This window comes from Rhinoraja longicauda, chromosome 1 (assembly GCF_053455715.1).
Source record: "Rhinoraja longicauda isolate Sanriku21f chromosome 1, sRhiLon1.1, whole genome shotgun sequence".
NCBI lineage: Eukaryota > Metazoa > Chordata > Chondrichthyes > Rajiformes > Arhynchobatidae > Rhinoraja > Rhinoraja longicauda.
This window is the reverse complement of record NC_135953.1, coordinates 84913615-84936524: the sequence shown is the minus strand read 5'-3', so window position 1 is coordinate 84936524 and position 22910 is coordinate 84913615. Positions and strand designations below refer to the sequence as shown.

Genomic DNA, 22910 nt, shown 5'->3' with positions numbered 1-22910 from the left:
AAACAGAACTACTGGAAACTCTCCACAGATCTGATAGCATATGTGGAAAGAGAAATAGAGTTAACGTTTTAAGTCAGTGCCATTCGGCAGAAGCTGAAATTTACCTGTGTTTCTGACATGGGGCTTGTACCATTTTAAGGATGGATGTCAATACCAGGGAAACAGTTGAGAAAAGGCTTAGTGGACTAATGTAGAATCAAGGAACTGCAGATGTGGTTTTTACCAAAGATAGACACAAAGTGCTGGAGTAACTCAGCGGGTCAGGCAGCATCTCTGGAGGAAAAGGATGGATGATGTTTCGCGTCAGGATCCTTCTTCAGACTGAAAGTACGGGGTGGAGGTTGAACAGCTGTGGGCGAGAAAAGACCAGGACCAATATGGACCATGGAATAACATGCCAGCAGCAGGAATTCTGACTCATGTGCCTGGAATCTGATGGCAACATTGGGAATTCTTGCTCCTGTGCATGGAATATGTTGGTGGGTTTGGGAAGTCATTCTCACTCTTGCGCATGGAATATGATGGGAGCGGTGGGAATTTGATCTTGAAGTATCATGATTTCTTTCTGCCTTGAAATATATGGGGAATATTTAAAATGCAAAGTGGCGATTCTTTCTCATCTGCATGGAATATACTGGCACAGTGGGAATTTTCCATTGTGCCAGAGAACATCGTGGCAGCATTAGGAATTCTAACCCAAGTTCCTTAATGGAGTTCTTCAACACAGTGTGGAAACAAAGAAGTGCAGATGCTGGTTTATGCCAAAGATAGACACAAAGTGCTGGAGTAACTCGGCGGGTCAGGCAGCATCTCTGGAGAAAAAGGATGGATGATGTTTCGCCTCAGGATCCTTCTTCAGACTGAAAGTAGGGGGTGGAGGTTGAACAGCTGTGGGCGAGAAAAGACCAGGACCAATCAAGGCTGCCCACAAATGACCTCAGGCAGGGCAGTGTCTGGGAAGCCCAATGTTGGCTAGGGAAGGTGTGATCTCCAGAGGGATACAATGTGGAGAACTGTGGAACTTGTAAAACAACGAGTAAAAAAGTAAATAGTAATACGGCTGGTAAAAGCCAGAGATTTTACGATGCAGAATGGGAAGTTAGTCATGCAGGTTACTCACACCTGTTCCTACTGGATTCTCTGATGCTAGGAGAGCAGGTAACACTTTCCTGATTAAAAAAGACACAACGTGCTGGCGTAACTCAGCGGGTCAGGCAGCATCTCTGGAGAACATGGATAGGCGACGTTTTGGGATGCCTATCCATGTTCTCCAGAGATGCTGGCTGACTCGCTGAGTTACTCCACCATTTTGTGTCTATTTTTTGTAAACAGGTATCTGCAATTTCTTGCGTCTATCTCCAGACATTTCTGATCCCTAATTTAATCTTGTCTTTGCATAGCTCCGGCATTTACTCTGAATTGATTTCGTTTAATTAGAAATCTGAAAAGTGTAAAAGCCTAAATAGGTTGCCATGCCACCCACAAGTCACTCCTGCCTGTAATAATGATGCTGTCCTCACACTGAAATACTTCAAAGAGCTTCACACAATTAATTGTTTGTGGCTAGGCAGTGATTTGGGGAAAACACTGTTTCTACAGAAATAATATGAAGCACCAACTGGATTTTCCTGTGGCTGTGTTGAATTAGATATGAAAACATAAGAATTAGGAGCAGGTGTAGGCCATCTGGCCCCTCGAGCTTGCTCCGCCATTCATCAAGATCATTCAAAGTTATGAACATAAGTATTAGGAACTGGAATAGGCTACTCGGCTCCTCATGTCTACTCTGCTGCTCAATAAGCTTTGTGCTGATCTGATTGCAACCTTGACTCCACATTCCTGTCTATCCCTGGTAACCACTCACCCCCTTGCTTTTCAAGAATCAATCTAACTGTCTTAGAAATATTCAACGTCACTACTTCTGAATTCTAGACAAACTGGAATGGCCTACTGAATTTCACCTCATATTGCCAACATGTCATCCCTTAAATCCGTTTGTTGAATCTTCATTGCATTCCTTCTATGGTCATTGTTTGCTTATAAAGCTCATATGCTCTCTAATCTGGTCGCCTATAAATATATTCACAGAAGTAGTGCAGGAATCAGAATAATTTTTGATCCATAGCCATCAGAAATAGCAAAAATTGCAGGTTTGGGAAAAACAGAGGAATAGAATAGTGGAAGAAACAGTCAGGGAGGGCTTGCATTGAGGGCCGACATTGTTGATTTAAAAGATTCATCCAGGCATTACAACTTCAGTGGATTCTTGCATGGCGTTATGCAGAATAGATTTGTGTGTGACCTAAATGATAAAAGGATTCAGCTCATATTGTTGAGAAAACAAAGAATAACATTTGAGGACACAAAGTGCTGGAGGCCAGGCAGCATCCCTGCAGAACATGGATGGATTCCGACCCAAAATGTCACATATCCATGTTCTTCAGGGATGCTGCTTGACCTGCTGAGTTGTTCCAGCATTTTGTGTTCTATGTGTATATTTTTGTAAACCAGCATCTGCAGTTCCTTGTTTTTACAAAAATAACATTGGACCTGGCTAGTAAAATTGGAAGAGGCATTGAAAGTTCCCCCAGAATCTCATCCATTTCCCAAGCATTGGCCAAGAAAGTAAAGACAAACAGAGAAGTGTGTTTGATGCCCATGAAGAAACTGTGAAATCATGCTCCAACATCCTATTACACAAAAACAAGGCAGTGTCTTCCATGTTGTTCATATCGGCATTACCAGCTATAAGACATTACCAGCATCAAGACATGCCAAAATAATATGGTTAGAAAAATGACCAGCGACATGTTGTTGAAAAGTCAGGTGGAAGAACAACTAGATGAATTAGAGAAGGAAATATTGCAGTCAGGTTTGTTTTGGGTATAGATCAATATTACTCTAGATAACTATCATATTTGGCAGTGGTACTCACATTGCACCGGCAACTTAAAGGGAATGGAAAATATAATCGGAATGAACATCAAGAGTAAATGGCTCATGCAAGGAGCCTAAGGAACAAATCCGTATTGTTCATTATGACATGACAAGGGCATTAAAGCTCACTTGAGACGTGTAGGGAAGGTCCAAGACCAAACCTGTGTCTTCTGAAAACTGAAGGCAGATATATTGTGCGACCAGAGAACATCCTCAGACACAAACACTACGCAGGCTGCAATTCTGAGAGGGATTGAAAATTAGGCTGTACTGCACAGGAACCAAACACCATAGTAATAGGTTCAATGTCAAATGTTGCCTCACGCTTACAATACTTTGAGCTCATTTGCTTCTCTACCACACAGTTCTGGACTGGCATATTCTACAACCAACGTTGATCTTTGTTTTGTTTCTTTTTCTGGTAATGAATCTAAGGTGTTACAATTAGTTCTCACTTATTATAATCACAAAGCATGGTGTATGGGCATAGAATGCGTGAGCATGGCATTGCAGAGAATGGCCAGGATTAAGCAGAGAGATAGAGTCATAGAATCGTACAGCATGCAAACTGGCCCAACTTGCCCAAGCCAACAATCACGCCCCATCTACACTAGTCCCACCTGCTCATGTTTGGCTCATATCTCTCTAATCCTTCCCCATCAATGTACCTGTCTAAGTGTATTTTAAACGTTGCTGTAACACCTGCCTCAACTACCTCCTCAGGCAGCTTGTTTCATATACCCACCACCTCCGTGTGAAAAGGTTGCCCCACACGTTCCTATTAAATCTCTCTCACCGTAATCCTATGTCCTCTGGTTCTTGATTCCCTAAGACTCTTCATTCACCCTATTTATTCCCTTCACGATGCCGGTATGTAATGCTCTGTTTGTGCCATTCGATCTCTGAAGGTCACCCTGTTCAGCTGTGTATAATGTTTAGTTTACATTTGGGGGGGGGGGGGGGAGGGGGCAGGAGTTGACACAGTGTAACAGTGCTCAATGGATGTGGGTAGCTCCCTATTTTTATTTCCAGTTAAGTATCATTCAATAAATGTTTTGTGGAAAACTTTAATCCCCAGTGGTGTCTCATTGCAAAATCTGTGTTCAAGAATGATTCAATGAACTAAACCACGGAAGATGGAATACAAATTTTGGCAATTTTTCACAAAACGAGCTTCCAGTTTCTCGTACATTATTGTGGGCAATTTTCAAGGGAGAGCCAGGCACTTCTTCACAGGAAATATAATATAGGACAGGCCACAAATATTCCAGGAGCATATTATAAATGCTGTCAGTGTAGCTGTTGGAATTGCAGGGAGCTGTGAAGCTATTGTCAATATTTTATTCCAATATATGTATGGAGGTTTGAATGATTTGAAGGCTATGTTATTGGAACAATAAAGTACTGTGTCTTCCCTTTCATTACAAGGATAGATGGAGTCTAATTTTGCTTTGACACAAACATGCGGGACTAAGAATGCATGTTTTCCGCAAAGATTTGATTTTTAGGGAAGCTGCTTGCTCATCCTGTTCAGTCCAGATCACTCTAAACCCTGCTTATCCATATACTTGTCCATATGTCTTCTGAAAGTTGTAATTCTATCCACTTCTCTAGCTTCCTGTGGCAGCTCATTCTAAATATGGACAGCCCTCTGATTGTAAAAGTTGCCTCTGAGGTTCCCCATAAATGTCTCCCCTCTCACCTTAAGCCTGTATCTTTAGTTTAGTTTAAAGATACAGCTTGGAAACAGGCCCTTCGGCCCACCGAGTCAGCGCTGACCAGCGATCCCCGCAGTCTAACACTATCCTATACCACACCAGCGACAACTTACAATTTTACCAAGCCAATTAGCCTACTAATCTGTATGTCTTTGGGAGTAAACTGCAGGGAGGAAGCTGCAGCACTTGGAGATCACGGGGAGGTCACGGGGAGAATGTACAAACTCCATACAGACAGCACCCGTAGTCAGGATTGAACCCAGGTCTCTAGCTCTGTAAGGCAGCAACTCTGTCGCTGCACCATGTGCTGCTGATTGACAGTGTTCATGCTGACCATATCTAGCAGATAATATCAAGGAAGCTCCCTAAATCACTTGCCTCTTGGGACCAATTAACATTTGGAAAGAAGCAAAGAGAATGCAAATCTATCAGATCCATGTCCCCTCTATCTTCCTCAACTGCCTCAGGGAACGGTTGGACAAGCTGAGGTAAGGTTGCTGGGTTTGTGAAATCCCTCCTGCCTGCACTTTGGGGTGAATGTCAAAACAAGGAAAAGGTGGACGAAGTGAAATCTGCATCTCTTGCATCTGACGTTAGCGGAGGCAACGCAGGTGAAGCAAGGCACAAATGTTGGGAATTGTGTATGTGACTGCACAGCAGCGGGCAATGGCCTTGAAAAAAACTCACTTCATGCAAATGAATGAAATGCGGTTTGAAACCTTTTTGTAAAAAGACAAAATAATAAAAAATTGGAGCCTCAAAGTTTTCTGCAAGAGTTTAATGACTTGAAATACATCCCTGACTGGTGGCACTAAATGTGTCACATTGTTATGTCAGCACATTGGACCCTGGTTTCAATTTTCATTCAACTGACTTTGGAAGATGGAAACAAATGGCAGGTGTGATTGGGTTCCACGGTTATTGTTGCTGACTGGGGATAAATTCTCAAATACCAGTATCAAAATATTGGACTCAATATTGGAGCAGGAAGGTAATGGAGGATGGGGAGAGAGTATGTGAGAGAAACTCCAGAAACACTAGCAGTGCACCCTTGGGACAGTGAGGATGAATGGTTGAAAGATCACGGAGAGTCAGAGTCATACAGTGTGGAAACAGGCCTTTGGCCCAACTCGTCCATACTGACCAAGATGCCCCATCTAAGTTAATCCCATTGGCAACAATTGGACTATACCACTCTTAACCTCTCTGATCCATGTGCCTGTTCAAATGTCTTTGAAATGTTGTTACAGTACCTGCCTCAGCTATCTCCTCTGGCAGCTTGTTCCATCTGCCCACCATCCTTAGAGTGAAAAGGTTGACCCTCGGGTTCCTATTAAATATTTCCTCTCACTCCTTAACCCTATGTCCTCTGGTTCTTGACTCCCCTACTCTGAGTAAAAGTATCCATTCAACCTTTCTATTCCCCTCATGATTTTATAGACCTCGATAAGATCAACCCTCAGTCTCCTGTGCTCCTCAGAATAAAAGTCCTATCTTGCCCAACCTCTCTCCATGGTTCAGGCAATAGATTCTGAGGGACAGACAAGACAGACAGATTGTAGGGGAGGGTGGGGGAGGGCAGGGGCAAAGCTGCATCAGGAGATAGTCAGACAGGTTCCAAGGAATGCTAGGAACCGTTTGCACAGCTCACTGTGAAGACCAATGGGCCTTCTGGCCTTTGCGTTCTACAGGGTCGTAGACAAAGTACTCGGATAAATCATATTGTAAAAACAAGCAAAAGCAGATGCTGATTTACACAAAAGGACACAAAGTGCTGGGGTAACTCAACGGGTCAGACAGCATATCTGTGATCATGGATAGGTGGTGTTCGGATCAGGACCCTTCTTCAGACTGAGCCTATCCATGTTCTCCAGAGATGCTGCCTGACCCGCTGAGTTACTCCATCACTTTGTGTCCTACTTGGATACTTCGACTCTTCACACCTCCCATCAATTCATGTGTTTTTCAAGGCCCACAGATATTTTTAATAAGCCTAAAGCATCTACAACAGAGACGGGCAGACTGCTTAAAAACAATCCAATGGCTAACAATCCACTGTGGGTGAATCAACTTCTCCAATTTGATGTTCTACTCACTGGCACATTCTCATTAAAACCTGAAGTGGAACCGTTTTTTATATAATTTAGTCTCCCAATCTCACCCCTCTGTTTCACACCCAGCACAGTGATGCTAAAATTGTCCTGCACCCTACCCCCACATCACAGCCCATCCTGATCCACTGAATGCCACTGAAGAATTTACCTTTCCGCCTTTGTCACCTTTCGGACCAACGACGCCCTGAGCAACAGAGGAATGGGAAAAGAAGAGATGCACTTTAGTGTAACATAGCCTGACTCACTGCAGCTCTGCATAAGCACACATAAACTAAAATTGTGCAATGCACACAAACTGAATAAAACTGAAGGTCTCACCTTCTCACCATGATCTCCAATTTCACCCTGATGAAAAATGCAGAAAGAGAAAATATATCTGAATGTCAACAGCATAAACGGCAGGGCGGACATTTATTTTTAAATTTTTACACTTGTTCCAAGCATTTAGAATCTCTGCCTACAAACGGAGAACAGAACTCAATTTTAATGATTGCTTGTCAAGCTGTGATGAGGAACAGAGGTCTCGCTGCAAAGAAGATAGGTTTGCAAAGGACCTGTTGAGTGGAAGGAGACTTCATTATTAATTTCTCTGTGATCTGGACTGGACCATGCTGGAACCATACTGCAATCCAGCACTCCCCTCAACATAGAACAGTACAGCACAAGAACAAGACCTTCGGCCCACAATGTCTGTGCCAAACATGATGCCAAGACCATCACTTATCTACATGCACATAAATAATATCTCTCCACTCCCTGCATAGCCATATATTTATCCAAAAATCTTTTAAATGCTACTAACAACCACCAGGACACCAACATCCTCAAGACATTGCCTTGGCCATCACCTTCAGTTCCTTCTTCAATGATCTGCCATCCATCACAGGGACAGAGATGGGGATTTACACTCATGGTTGCACAATGGCCAATACCATTCAGATCTCATCAGTGCCTTACTGAGCACTTCAGTGCTTCAAGTACCCCCCCTCCCGACAGCATGTTCCAGGCACTCACCACCCTCTGGGCAGAAATCTTGCCTCACACATCTTTAAACTTTGCCCCTCTCACATGAGAGCTATGGCCTCTAATATTTGATTTATTCCACCCTGGGAAAAAGATCCTGACTGTCTACCCTATCTGTGCCTCTCACAATTTTATATATTTCTATCCGGACTCCCTGCAACCTCTGGCAATCCAGACAAAATAATCCAAGTCTAATCAACTTCTGCCTGTAACTAATACCCCCTAATGCAATTTCTCTTTGGATCCTGGAGGTATTTGGTGAGATGTAATGAGATCTCAGTGGCAAATTGCCTCAGGAAACACACCACCGAGACCCATCATGGACAGCCCTTGACCAAACGCAAAGCTGTGGCTGGAACCTTGCTATGTGTCAAACCTGTTTGGGCTTTGAAGCTGTGCTGAGAAGATTCTGTTATTCAGAGTCATCTATAAACTATTAAAATTGCTGAAAATAAAATAAAAAATTAGAAAAAAAAAATCAATAAAAAAAGTTCCTTAAACATAATATCACTTACAAATCTTTAAATTATCATACATATATAAAATTATTAATACTGCATTCCACAGACATGGAATCCCCATTCATGCGAATGGCGTTGCCAAGACAGATGGGATCTGACAAGCCACTCACCAGGGTTCTGCTGGGGAATCGGGGCCCCCACATTCGACCTCTGCACATTTGAACATATCTAGGACTTTCATTGCACATAGACAAACACCAGCTATTCCCTTCAGACCCACCTGTCAGCCAGCACTTCAACCCTTTGTATCTCCTGAAGAACCTTGAAGTTTTTTGTGCTGTCACATTGCAAACTACGATACGATATCCAGTCTCTGACCTGTTGTTTTGTAGTAGTCATACACCATGGAAACAGGCACTTTGGCCCGCTTTCCCATGCCAACCACGATGCCCCATCTACACCAGTCTCACCTGCCCACATTTAGCCCAAATCCTTCTAAACCTTCCCTATCCATGTACTGTCTAAATGTCGTTTATGTTCGTTCACCTTGTTGTGGTGAAGAGGCTTGCATGCCCCCATGATTCCGAGAGTGATGCCGCCGGAAGCACTGGCTTCTGGTAGGGCCTCCCATGGCGGTAAGGTCGAGGATGAGGGTCCAGACTAAGAACGATCCAACGTACAAGACCTCAACAGCGCACCAGGCGGACAAAGTTATCTTGAACTCAACGGCTGTGAAGGCGGATGAAGGCTGCAACAGGTCTATCAGCTCCAACCGTCTTGGTTCCCTTGCCATTGGAATTAGTTGATTGATTTGTGAAGGACTGTGTGCTTCTTGGAATGCAACATCAAGTACACGTCAAACAAACACACGCACAGGCTTCTTTGTTCTGACATCGGAACGTAGACCATCATCCTCGACCTTGAAGGATAGCCATGACTAAATGTCGTTTAGATGTTATAGTACCTACATTAACTACCTCCTTTGGCAGCTCGTTCCATATACCCACCATCCTCTGTGTGAAAATGTTGCCCTTCGGGTTCCTATTAAATATTTCCCCTCTTGCCTTTCCTAGCACACCCTCTGGTTCTTGATATCCCCTACCCTCTTCCCCTCATGATTTTGTACACCTATATAAGTCCCAGAAGGAACAAAGTCCTAGTCTGCTCAACCGCTCAGGCCATCTGGTCCTGGCAACACCTTTGTAAATATTCTCTGCACTCTTTCCAACTTGTTGTGGGGGTTTTTTTGTGGCTGGTCCAATTGAGTTCCATATTGTGAACCTCAGGGTATTGATGGTGGGAGATCTCAGCAGCAGTAATGTTGTTGAATTTCAAGGACTGGACGTTTTAGTCGTTGTTGTTGGAGGTTGGTCATTGTGGCATGAGCGTAACTTGCCATTTATATGATGTAGCACATGCCTGAATGTTAGTCTTCCTGAGTGCAGGCATGGACTGCATCATTTACTGAGGAGATCAGAATGGTATTGAACATTATGCAATCATCACTTCGAATCCCCAACTCAGCCCTGTGATGGATGGAAGGTTATTGATGAAGGAGCTGAAGGTGATGGCCAAGGCAATGCCCTGAGCATTTCTTGATGTTCAAGGATTGAGATGATTAATCATCTGACAACTACAATCATTTTCTTTTGGACAAAGTGTGACTTCATCCATTGTAGTTTGTTCCCCTATTATGTCCATTAACTAGGGTGCCTTGATGCTATGCTTGGTCAAGTACTGCATTGATGCCCAAAGCAGTCACTCTCACCTCAAATTAAGGATTCAGCTGGAACGTGGTCTGGAGCTTTGTGCTAATACCCCACAGGGAAGAGGTGAGCAAGTTATTGGTGAAGAACCGGACTTGACAGCACTGACAATGACAGCTTCTATCACTCTGCTGATGACTGAGAGTTGGCTGAATGGACATCAGTGAACAGGAATGGATTTGGCCTGTTTTATCTGTGAAAAATACAAGGCCTATTTTCCACATTGTTAGATAATGCCAGACCGTATATATCATATCGTATCATATCATATATATACAGCCGGAAACAGGCCTTTTCGGCCCACCAAGTCCGTGCCGCCCAGTGATCCCCGTACATTAACACTATCCTACACCCACTAGGGACAATTTTTACATTTACCCAGCCAATTAACCTACATACCTGTACATCTTTGGAGTGTGGGAGGAAACCGAAGATCTCGGAGAAAACCCACGCAGGTCACGGGGAGAACGTACAAACTCCTTACAGTGCAGTACCCGTAGTCAGGATCGAACCTGAGTCTCCGGCGCTGCATTCGCTGTAAAGCAGCAACTCTACCGCTGCGCTACCGTGCCGCCATATGTAAGATGAATTACATGGGGAGGAATTATAAGGAATTTTAAAAAATAAAATTGAGATTACCCAGATGCCTAGCAAGGTGTCTTGTGTGACTTTCAAAGTAGAGGTTGAATGATTTAACCACCTGATGTGTGGTGGAAACAGAAGAGGTGAAACAGAACAATAAACAGTATTTCATTCGTACAAGACATTGATGAGGCCACACTTAAAATATTGTGCTCAGTTTTTGTCACCGTCATTGTAAAGACGTTATTAAGCTGGGAAGGATGCAGAAAAGATTTACGAGGATGTTGCCAGGACTCGAGGGCCTAAGCTAAAGGGAGAGGTTGAGCAGTTTGGGACTTTATTCCTTGGAGGTCAGGGGGATGAGGTTATGTGATCTTACAGAGGTGAACACGGTCATTAGAGGAATAGATAGAATGTGCACAGAGTCTTTTTACCCAGAGTTGGGGAATTGAGAACCAGAAGGCATAAGTTTAAGGGGAGGGGGGAAAGATTTAATAGGAACCTCAGGAGCAATTTTTTTTACATAAAGGTTGGTAGGTGTACGGAAAAAGTTGCCGGAAGAGGTAGTTGAGGCAGTTACTATCACAGCTTTAAGAAGCAGTTATACAGATACATGGATAAGACAGGTTTAGAGGCGTATGGGCCAAACACAGGCAGGTGGGACTAGCGTAGATGGAACATGTTAGTTGGCATGGGCAACTTGGCCTAAGGGTCTGTTTTTATGCTATATGGCTATCACATTGTACACAATTAAAGTACAATGAAGGTTTATTAAAAAAAGTAAATGTTGTTGCTTTTGCTGGCAGACAAAGAGTTTTTGAGGGATAGAAACATAAAAACATAGAAAATAGGTGCAGGAGGAGGCTATTTGGCCCTTTGAGCCAGCACCGCCATTCATTGTGATCATGGCTGATCATCCACAATCAGCAACCTGTGCCTGCCTTCTCCCCATATCCCTTGATTCCACTAGCCCCTAGAGGTTTATCTAACTCTCTTTAAATTCATCCAGTGAATTGGTTTCCACTGCCTTCTGTGGCAGAGAATTCCACAAATTCACAACTCACTGGGTGACAAAGTTTCTTCTCACCTCAGTTTTAAATGGTCTCCCCTTTATTCTTAGTCTGTGTCCCCTGGTTCTGGACCCCCCCCCCAACATTGGGAACATTTTTCTTGCATCTAGCTTGTCTAGTCCTTTTATAATTTTATCTGTCTCCATAAGATCCCCTCTCATCCTTCTAAACTCCAGTGAATACAAGCCTAGTCTTTCCAATCTCTCCTTATATGACAGTCCCCCCATCCCAGGGATTAACCTCATGAACCTACGCAGCACTGCCTCAATAGCAAGGACATCCCTCCCCAAATTAGACCAAAACTGCACACAATACTCCAGATGTGGCCTCACCAGGACCCTATACAACTGCAGAAAGGCTTCTTTGCTCCTGTACTTAAACCTCTCAGTATGAAGGCCAACATGCCATTAGCTTGTACGATACTGTGGGTCCGGCCTGGTGGAGCCCACCAATGTTGGCCTATTACATCACGTATGATCCTGATGCTTGGCTCTGGGAGTATCTTGGATCTGACACAGTCAAATTTAGGGGAGTGGGGCATACGGGCCATAAATGCAGACAGATGGCCTCACCTTAGGAGATAAGAGGTCAATCTTTATTCAAGTAAATGAAATAATTATCCATGATTCAATACTAATTGTTGACATTTCATCTTACTTGATAATTCCTCATGGCATAGAAGGAGGCCATTGAGTTCAAACTGGCTCATAGTTTTCAGTGCCACATTCATTTTCCCTGTAACCTGTTCTCTCATCATACCCTTCACTCCCCACAGTCTACCACTCACTTACACACTTGGGGCAATGGGAGGAAAACAGAGTACCTAGATGAAACTCAAGCAGTTGCAAGGAGATCATGCAAACTCCACACAGGTAGCACCAGAGATCAGGAGTGAATGGGAGCTGTGGGGAAGCAGCACTACCAGCTGCACTGTGGTGGCAAGTTTTTCTGTAATGCTTTTACTCCTAAAAGCCATAGAATCAACAGGAAAACCACAGCATCTGGCACATCATTACCAAAAGAGTTTGATGTAAAATCCGATGTCAAGTGGATCAACACTTTCACTGGTGTGGAATTTGCTTTGAAGGCTTTGGAACATTTGTTTTCAATCCTGAACACATCCTTTCAAAGAAATCATCTGAACTTACTTTCCACCAGTAAAAACAGAAAAAAAAAAAGCAACCCCTCTAACACCATTTTGAAATACTCAAAAAATGTCACACTAATCTGTGCCTGTTGGGCTTTCTCCTGCAAAGATACCCTGCTTCGGGAACAACAGTTATTATTGGATTGATTTTTGCTATTAGTAGGTGAGTTTTCTCACAATTATGAACTCAGAAAATATATATTACATGGTTGCTCCACAAAAAACTAACATGTTTCTGGATGGTGTTGCACAGGACCTTATACAGGCTTCAGATGAAAAGTGCAGCCAGGAGGTTGTTTGTTGGTGGAGAGGCACCTGCAGTAAGAAGCGGTCAGGGTGATATTTATAAGGGTAAGAATGATCAACCTTTGGAAGCACCATGCTGCAGCCAAATGGCCTTCCAGGCCTCAATGCAAAAGTCTAGGCCTGAATGCAAAACACAGAATCCAAATTGAAAGTTCCCCACTTTGCTGGTTGAACATTTGTGGATCCATACGTCGAAGCAGAGCAGTAAATTGTTGGACCTGTAATAGCTCTGCAGAGACGACCTACCAGGATGCTTAGGTGACGTTACTGAGAGAGTGGATGCACCAATTTTAACTTCCTTTTATGCAGGAGTTCTTCTGGCATTTCTAGTCACTGATGTTTTCAACGGGAGATCACTGAAGTCACCATTGGCAACCATTTTGGATTAAGGTATTTTTTTTAGTTTAGTTTAGAGTACAGCGCAGAAACAGGCCCTTCAGCCCACCGAGTCCACACCGACCAGCGATCTCCACACATTAACACTATCCTAAGCATGCTAGGGACAATTAACAATTTTACCAAGCTAATTAACCTACAAACCCACATGTCTTTGGAATGTGGGAGCAAACCGGAGATCCTGGAGAAAACCCACGTAGGTCACGGGGAGAACATACACACCCATACAGACAAGCATGTAGTCAGGATCGAACAATAGACAATAGACAGTAGACAATAGGTGCAGCAGTAGGCCATTCGGCCCTTCGTGCCAGCAAAGCCATTCACTGTGATCATGGCTGATCATCCACAATCAGTACCCCATTCCTGCCTTCTCCCCATATCCCTTGACTCTGCTACCTTTAAGAGTCGATCTAACTCTCTCTTGAAAGCATCCAGAGAATTAGCCCATTCCTTCTGACGCAGAGAATTCCACAGATTACAACTCTCTGGGTGAAAAAGTTTTTCCTCATCTCTGATGTAAATGGCCTACCCCTTATTCTGAAACTGTGGCCCCTGGTTCTGGACTCCCCCAACATAGGGAACATGTTTCCTGCCTCTAGCATGTTCAATCCCTTAATGATCTTATATGTTTCCATAAGACCCCCTCTCATCCTTCTAAATTCCAGTGTATACAAGCCCAGTCGCTCCATTCCTTCAACAAATGGCAGTCCCGCCATCCCGGGAATTAATCTTGGAAACCTACGCTGCACGCCCTCAATAGCAAGAATATCCTTCCTCAAATTTGGAGACCAAAACTGCGCACAGTACTCCAGGTGTGGTCTCACTAGGGCCCTGTACAACTGCAGAAGAACCTCTTTGCTCCTATACTCAACTCCTCTTGTTATGAAGGCCAACATGCCATTAGCTTTCTTCACTGCCTGCTGTACCTGCATGTTTACTTTCAGTACCAAAGGGCCTGGGTCTCTGGCACTGTAAGGCAGCAACTCTACCGCTGCACCACCATGTTGTCCTCTGAAGTTAGTTTTGCAGAGAGTTTTACTACATTCTCCCTTTAAATGCAGAAGGGTGTCTGGCCCTTTAAATAACATCCATTGTTTTGTCTTCAACATTATAAAAGCTGTTTTCTTTCGATGAGTGAACAGCAACAATTTTATTAACATTATGTGGTAGAATATCTAACCAGAAATGTATTCTGGGTGGTGTACTGAAATAATTCGGGCTCTCAGGCATTAGAGATACAGCACTGTGGCACACCAAATTCTTGCTTCTAAAAAAACATATTTTTTTAATGATTGTTGTTAGTTCCCATTGCAATTCATTATTTTCTGTATTTTGAGAGTGCACTTTGATGAGCACAGTGGTGCAGCTGGTAGAGCTGCTGCCTCGCAGTGGCAGAGACCTGAGTTCAATCCTGACCTTGGGTGCTGTCTGTATGGAGTTTGCATGTTCTCCCTGTAACAGCGTAGGGTTTGCCTCCAATTGCTCCGGTTTCCTCCCACATCCCAAAGACGTGCGGGTTTGCAGATTAATTGATCATTCTAAATTACCTCTAGAAAGTAGGAAGTGGGTGCAAACGTAGGATAACAGAACGAGTGTGAACAAGTGATTGATAGTTGGTATGGGCTCAGTGGGCCAAAGGGCATGTTTCCATGCTGTATCTCTAAACTAAACTAAACTGAAGCAGCAACCTACATTACAGCATTAAACTACTTTGATTAGACTATCAAGACATTATTTAGCTGACATTAAACATTTTTTTAATGTGCTGAAGAATACAGTCTGCACTCCATAAAGATCAGTATTCTACACCAATTGGTCCAAGAATATAATTTGTAAATAATACAATGGGATTTTCTATTCGGCAGAGCGTCGACAGTGTTTAAATATTCTCGGAAACAGACTAACCTTGGTACCTGGATCACCAATCTTCCCAGTCCCACCAAGATCACCCTGAAAAGAAAATAATAAAGGTAAAAGACGAATACCGAATTTTGGTGCATTAAATAATGGACGTTATAGTTTCAACTACAGAGTAACGTGAAACATGATAGCAGTCACTCTTTTTTAAAGAGACATTTCAAAAAGAGCTCCCTATAACAGTCCAGTACAAAATATATCAGCTGGCCCAGGTGGATCAATATCATGGGTGTACGAGAAATGTATCATTCTAGAATAGCAAGACATTTTGTTCATCCATGAACATTATCTTGTGGAAGCAGATGTGATTTTATTGAGTTCTCTGCTTTGGAGAAACGTTTTTTACAGATATGTCTTGCGAAACACAAAGTGCTGGGGGATCTCACTGGGTCAGGCAGCATTTGTGGAGGAAATGAACAGACAAGATTTTGGATTGGGAAAAAGGATCGTAACCTGAAATGTCACCTATCCATCCTCTCTACAGATACTGCTTGACCTGCATACTTAGGTCCTTGTGTCTACAAACACTTCTGTCTAGTTTGCAAAGGCTCACAATCAGCTATCGTGTTAATCTTCCTAAATTCACAAGTTCATAAGAATGGCAGAATTAGGCCATTCAGCCCATCACGTCTACTTTGCCATTCAATCATGGCTGAACTATCTTTCCCTCTCAACTCCATTCTCCTGCCTTTTCCCCATAATCCCTGACACCCTTACACTCTGGAAATCTTCCATCCTATTCCCGGTCAGCCTTCTCTCCATTGACCTGCCAGACTCTTCTAATGATGTCCAATGCAAGGTTGAGGAACAGCACGCTGCAGCATTTCTCCTTCAATCAACTTCTCCTCAGATGTTGCTGGATACTTCAGCTTCACTTTGATCTTTTGTTTCTTTTCCATCTTTAAACGCTGGTATTTAAAGTAATGCTTTCCTTGACCCCCTCTCGCAGACATCCTCTCTGCCCCCTCTGCCCTTTGTCACCTTAAAGCCGGATCTTTTCTCCCCTAGCCATATCTGGTGAAAGCTCACTGACCCACAATATGACCCAGTTCCACTCTCCAGGGAACGCCTCCTGCCTCGCTGAAAGCTTTTGGCTCCTTCAGGTCCTTGGGATTGCTGCAATTGTAATTGTTTATTCAATGACTTTATTCAATGACGGCATTTCCCAGCGCTGAGTTTGGAATACTCCCTCTGCTAAGGAATCTTCTGAACTTCATATATCGTTTGTCCAGTTGACAAAAATAGAAATACTAGTAAAAGAAGACATTGTTTTCTTCTCCACTGTGACTGCCTAACCTACCAGCTATTGGCAGCGGTTTCTGTTTTCAGTTCAGTGGAGAGAGGTGATGGGGATGATAAAACGTTGGAATCTTCAAGCATAAATATTCTGGAATACTGGAAATAATGTGAAAACCTATATTGACCATAGAAAAGTGCAGCACAGGAACAGGCCCTACTTCCCTCAATGTTTGTGCTGAACATGATTCCAAGATAAACTAATCTTCTCTGCCTACATATGATCCATATCCCTCCATACCCCACATATATCCATATGCTTATCTAAAAGTCTCTTAAATGCCAATATCATATATGTCTCCGCCAGCACTCCTGACCGGAGATAGACAAAAAATGTGGTGTAACTTGCGTTACTCCAAAGAAGTTAACTTCATTAGGTTACATAAAAGAAATATGAATGAGATTGAGCTGTTATTTTACATTACTGTATTATGTTTCTAAGAAAAAAGACAGCATACTCTTTTGCTGCTTCTGAATCCAGTTACCTGGTCTAAATATGGAATAAATACCTCAGAGTGGATTATTTTCATTTATATGGCGATAATCCACTCTGAGGTATTTATTTCATATTTAGACCAGGTAACTGGATTCAGAAGCAGCAAAAGATTATTTCCATTTATATGGCGGGGCTCATGTTGTCGATCTCCTCGTGGTGAGCCCTGTCAACTGACCTCGGTCAGGCGAACGACAACAAACAGAGACAGCAGAAACCAAAGCAGAAATAGCAGAAATAACAACGAACAAACAACAGCTTGCAGCCCAAATGCAACCTCAGTTGCTGCAGCTTGACGCCAACCCGGAGCATGCGCCCTTCTTAGGGCGGGCACCTACGGATGTCGAACCGGATGGCATCACCCTGCTGCAGCTGAATGCGGAAGGCCTCACCAAGGCGAAGACCACCATCATTGAACATCTGCTACAGACCCACAAGTCACTGCAATCCTGCTCCAGGAGACTCACAAAAGTGACGGCTCCCATCTGGAGATCCCTGGTTATACCCTGGCTGCCTACACCGAGAGCCACATCCATGGGATTGCCACTTTTGTCTACAGCGCCTGGAAGGCGTTACATAACTTCTGCTGCCTCAAACGCAAGAAGAAGAAGATTTATATGGCATGACATGATCCATGAAGACAATAGGATAGATGCAATAAAATGGTTGCATAAAAACTGAAACCATCCGTGACACTGCACATCAGCTTGTGTTTAAGCCACTGACACAGGACTCCAAGTTAAAACATTGTAGGACATGGTTAGTTAATGTAGTACCAACTAACTCTTCAGTTGAATGGGAAAAAAAAGCACATTGTGGTTTTCATAAGCATAGATTTTAGCTGGGTCAGTTGAAAAGGAATCTATTGTGGTTAATACTGCTGAATTGTTTAACTTCAAAGTTTGTTAATAAACGACTGTCTTTTGCAATTGTCCAGACACACTCATCATTCATATGTTTCCTGGAGTAAGGTCATTCTGGTGAATCCAGGCTCAATCTGTTTGATCCAATCACTTAATCATCGGATTTGTTAGGACTGTTACTTGCAATTCTGTGTCTTGTCTTATTTAACACAAAACAGATTTGATCTTTGCATTTGCCAACATGAAACGATTATTAATGTGTGTTTGTTGATGAACTCATCAGTGATTTCATACTGCTTAAATCGTTTCCCAAGTTAGTGAGGTACTTACTAACTACTTACATTGAGAATTTTTCCAGGAAAATAACACATTGGATATCGCTCTATCACATTTCATGTAGCCCTTCCTCTGGTTAGGTAGCTACGGAACGCTTCAAAGGTTGGTCAAGAGGTTCTGCTTTTATTAAAGTGAATGAGCTTTACCGTGACTGAACATTTCTGGCAGCTTTGGGGGTTACTATCCCTCAACACACACTTATGACAGAGTGATAGAAATTCATTTGGGTCCTGTGTACTAGATTTACAATATAATAGTGGCTACAAGCACATCTCCACTTCCTAAAATTAAGTCAAAGGTATACAATTTCAGAAATGAAGCATAACATGCAGCCAAAACTATGTGCACATTCAGCACACACCCAATGGGGAGAAATTCCCAAGCTTTGGAATTTCACAAGGGACTCTGAAATGTACGATTGAAGATTGTAGGTACACTACTGCTGATGCTGTGATATAACTGGGGTGGACTTGGAATATGTTTTAGCCTGCTGTTACTCTATCTGAGATGGTGTTAGTAACAAAATTTGCACACAGTAAGTGGTAGTCTCAACTTTCCATCTTCTTTATAGGCTAAGCCATCCATTATTTGCCTTTTGAATCTGACCGAGGGCTGTAATATCTGGAGATGTTTTTTATTAATAGCTTAATTAGTCGTTTATTTATTATCAAGAGTACAGGGATACAGTGATTTGCTTGTTCTGCATGTTATCCAGTCAAATCACACTGTTCAATAGATACTCTTGAGACTTTAAACTTCAGAGAAACAGGCCCTTCGGCCCACTGTCCATGGCAACCAGCGATCACCCCGGGCACTAATACTATCCTACACACTAGCAAGAATTTACAATTTTACCAAAGCCATTTAACCTCAAAAACAGTACGTCTTTGGAGTGTGGGAGGAAACCAAAGCACCCGGTGAAAATTCACGCAGACACGGGGAGAACGTACAAACTTCATACAGACAGCACCCTTGCTCACGATCATACCCAGGTCTCTGACGCTGTAAGGCAGCATCTCTACTGCTGCACCACAGTGCCTCCCTATTACCTGGAAATAAGTGGGGGTATTATTGGAATTGCTCCGAGAGGCAGCATAGAATTAATGGGCTGAATGGCCTCATATGTCAAAAGGAAATATGAAACTATGGGGACCATTTTCCTTATGTTCCAAATAGTTAACAAAGTAATGTACTAATCCCTGATTTAAATTTAACAATTAATACAAATATTGGTCGAAAAATCTTTCAAACTTCCATCTTTATTTTGGAATACAGATAATCCTAAAAGAGAAATTGTAGATATTTGAACTGAATAGCTTCAAGGACAGAAATAATTCTGCAAAGTATTTACTGTAGATTACATTAAGTTTTCAATTAAAGGAGCAACACATTAGGCTATGGGTGAACCAAACATTGGCAAATATTTCAACCGAATAGTTTCAAGGCCAATAAGAAGTCTTCAAAAATAGTAAAGAGCTGCAGCCTTTATTATGTTCATTCTAGGAGGTTTTGCGTTTACACTCAGAGAACAGGGTGCATGTTGAAATGGGCTTGTGTTCCTGAGAATGGAACTAAGAATGTTTCTATCGTCTGCAGTGAGGAGATGTTCAGAAAGGATCAAACGTACACCCAGGTAACAAAAGCACATTGAGAAAACTTTGGTGCCTTGACCCACTCAAATTGTTTAATTGTTCCTTCAATTAAAAAGTGCCCAACGTCATCGAAACTCATTGTTGACTATTATATCAAAGTAGTCTATACTAATTTAAAAGAAAATCTCTTACAGCAGCATCACTGGATCGCATTAGGTACGCAGTGTAAATGGAACATGCGAATAGCAAGTGAGAGGTTGCTTACCTTCTCGCCGTGAACGCCAGGTACTCCACTGACACCCACAGACCCCTAAAGATAGATAAGAGGCCGACAAATTAGATTTCAAATGGTAATCCCATTAGTTTCTGCAAAGACAAAATATTGATTACTGTTCTTTGTTGGAGCTGCTCGAAGACTTCATTTATTTATAACAAAATCTATTTTTTCCGCATTATTCTGTTATTGAAAAATTTGTGTCGTCCAAGAAGTTTGGCCACCAATCCAAAACACTGCGTGGTGTGAATCCAGAGTATTTATAGTGGGGGGAATGAGGCTATTCAGCCCATCAATGTCCATGATATCTTTATGCAAAAGTAATCCAGCCGTAAGGTTTACTTCAGATAGACCTAAATTGCTGGAGTAACTCAGCGGGTCAGACAGCATCTCTGGAGAAAAGGAATAGGTGACGTTCTGGGTTAGAACCCTTCGTCAGACTCGCAGTGGAGCAGACAAAATGTGTAGGAAGGAAGTGCAGATGCGGTTTATATTGAAGATAGACACAAAGTGCTGGAGTAACTCAGCGAATCAGGTTCCAACCCGAAACGTCACCTATTCCTTTTCTCCAGAGATGCTGCCTGACCCATTGAGTTACTCCAGCACTTTGCGTCTATCTTCGGTATAAACCAGCATCTGTAGTTCCTTTCTACACGTAAGTTTATTGGTTTATTGACAAACTGAGAATTTTATCAGTCACATGAGAGCGTAAGTCTGCAGGAGTTTTTAATCTGGATTGTGGTCTGGTATCTTTAGATCTTTCACTGTGGGGACAGATGCAGATCACTTTTCCTGCATCTTTCTAACTGGTTGTTTGCTCCCTTTGTGATTTCTCCTGAATTCCAGCCAGGAACAAATCCAAATGATGGATGTGGAATATCTCTTGGCTTTGCTGCAGCTCCACAAGGCTGTACTTCTCCACAAGGCTGCACTACTCCACAAGGTTGCATTACTCCACAAGGCTGCACTACTCCACGAGGCTGCACTACTCCACAAGGCTGCATTACTCCACAAGGCTGCACTACTCCACAAGGCTGCACTACTCCACAAGGCTGCATTACTCCACAAGGCTGCACTACTCCACAAGGCTGGATTACTCCACAAGGCTGCACTACTCCACAAGGCTGCATTGCTCCACAAGGCTGCACCATCCTACAAGGCTGCATTGCTCCACAAGGCTGTATTGCTCCACAGGGCTGCACCACTCCACAAGGCTGCACTACTCCACAGGGCTGCATCACTCCACAAGGCTGCATTACTGCACAGGGCTGCACCACTCCACAAGGCTGCACCACCCTACAAGGCTGCATTGCTCCACAAGGCTGTATTGCTCCACAAGGCTGCATTACTCCACAGGGCTGCATCACTCCACAAGGCTGCATTACTGCACAAGGCTGCACTACTCCACAAGGCTGCACTACTCCACACGGCTGCATTGCTCCACAGACCTGCATTACTCCACAAGGTTGCACCACTCCATATGGCTGCACTGCTCCACAAGGCATTTAGAAGAGGCGAAATGAAATCACAATGCTTGAAATTTTCTGTTATTTTCTAAAAATAAAGATTGATATTTATATGATATTTTCAGGAGAGAGAGATGTCTTCAGTCTGGCTAATCCATGATTTGAAGAACTACACATTCAAATTAACAAATGACTGTTGAATCTGAGTTCAAATTACAGCTTACAATATTACCGCATAAAAATATTAGAGGCGATTTAATGATTCCTTTTTCTCCACAATATACATTCCTCACTGGATCACCTCTTTAAATTTGTCCCATGAATGATAGAGGTTGCAGAATGTGGTAGAAACCGCCCTGCCCAGGTATTGACTTCTCTACCATCAAAGGGATCTACCGGAAGTGCTGCCTCAAGAAGGTGGCCATTACTATCAAAGGCTCAATCCACATTGGACACTAACTACATCAGGAAGAAGGTACAGGAGCCTGAGAACCATTACTTCCAGATACAATAAAAAACAGACACAAAGTGCTAATGTAGCTCATCGGGTTAGGCAGCATCTCTGGAGAATATGGATAGGTAATGTTTCGGGTCGGAATGTTTCTTCAGAAGTGTCTCGGCCCGCAACATCAACTCTGCATGTCCTCAGTGATGCTGCTTGACCCGCTGAGCTACTCCAGCACTTTGTGACTTTTAAAAAACTTTTCTAATACCTTGTTGCAGGCTACAATTGCACCTGCTTCCACCACATCTTCAGGCAATGCATTCCAGATTCCAACCACATGCTGTGTAAAAATATTTTTCTTCATGTCACTATTAATGCTCTTCCTCTTGATTTTATATTTGTGACCTCCTCGGCCCCTCCACCAACGGTAAATCACTAAAATCTCTGATCCCCGTTTCCTAACCTACATCCAATCCTAAGTTTGCTGTCCTACATTTGCCTTCCACCATCCACTCTACCCAGACCTCTCTGCAGTATTCTGTTGTCATTGGCGCACAAAATGGCCAGGACCCTGCAGAGAGTCCCCCTATTTAATTATGGCCAGGGATTTTTTTTAACAGCCAGCTGGTAGAGCAGAAACAAAAGTTGGTTTAATGACATGCAAAATGTAACTCCAATAGCTTTATGTTTGATCTTTTTTTTCCC

The 22910-nt window shown here is 42.9% G+C and overlaps 1 protein-coding gene across 1 annotated transcript in view; it reads right to left on the bottom strand.

The window, feature by feature from the left end:
* Positions 1 to 22910, bottom strand: part of col25a1 (collagen type XXV alpha 1 chain) — a 231415-nt gene that overhangs the window by 111881 nt on the left and 96624 nt on the right. Inside the window, exons 11-14 of the mRNA XM_078396380.1 lie at positions 20286 to 20330; positions 15429 to 15473; positions 7088 to 7114; positions 6918 to 6953 (exon numbers count right to left, since the gene is read on the bottom strand). Of these exons, the coding sequence (XP_078252506.1) occupies positions 6918 to 6953; positions 7088 to 7114; positions 15429 to 15473; positions 20286 to 20330 (153 nt within the window). The remainder of the gene's footprint in view (positions 1 to 6917; positions 6954 to 7087; positions 7115 to 15428; positions 15474 to 20285; positions 20331 to 22910) is intronic.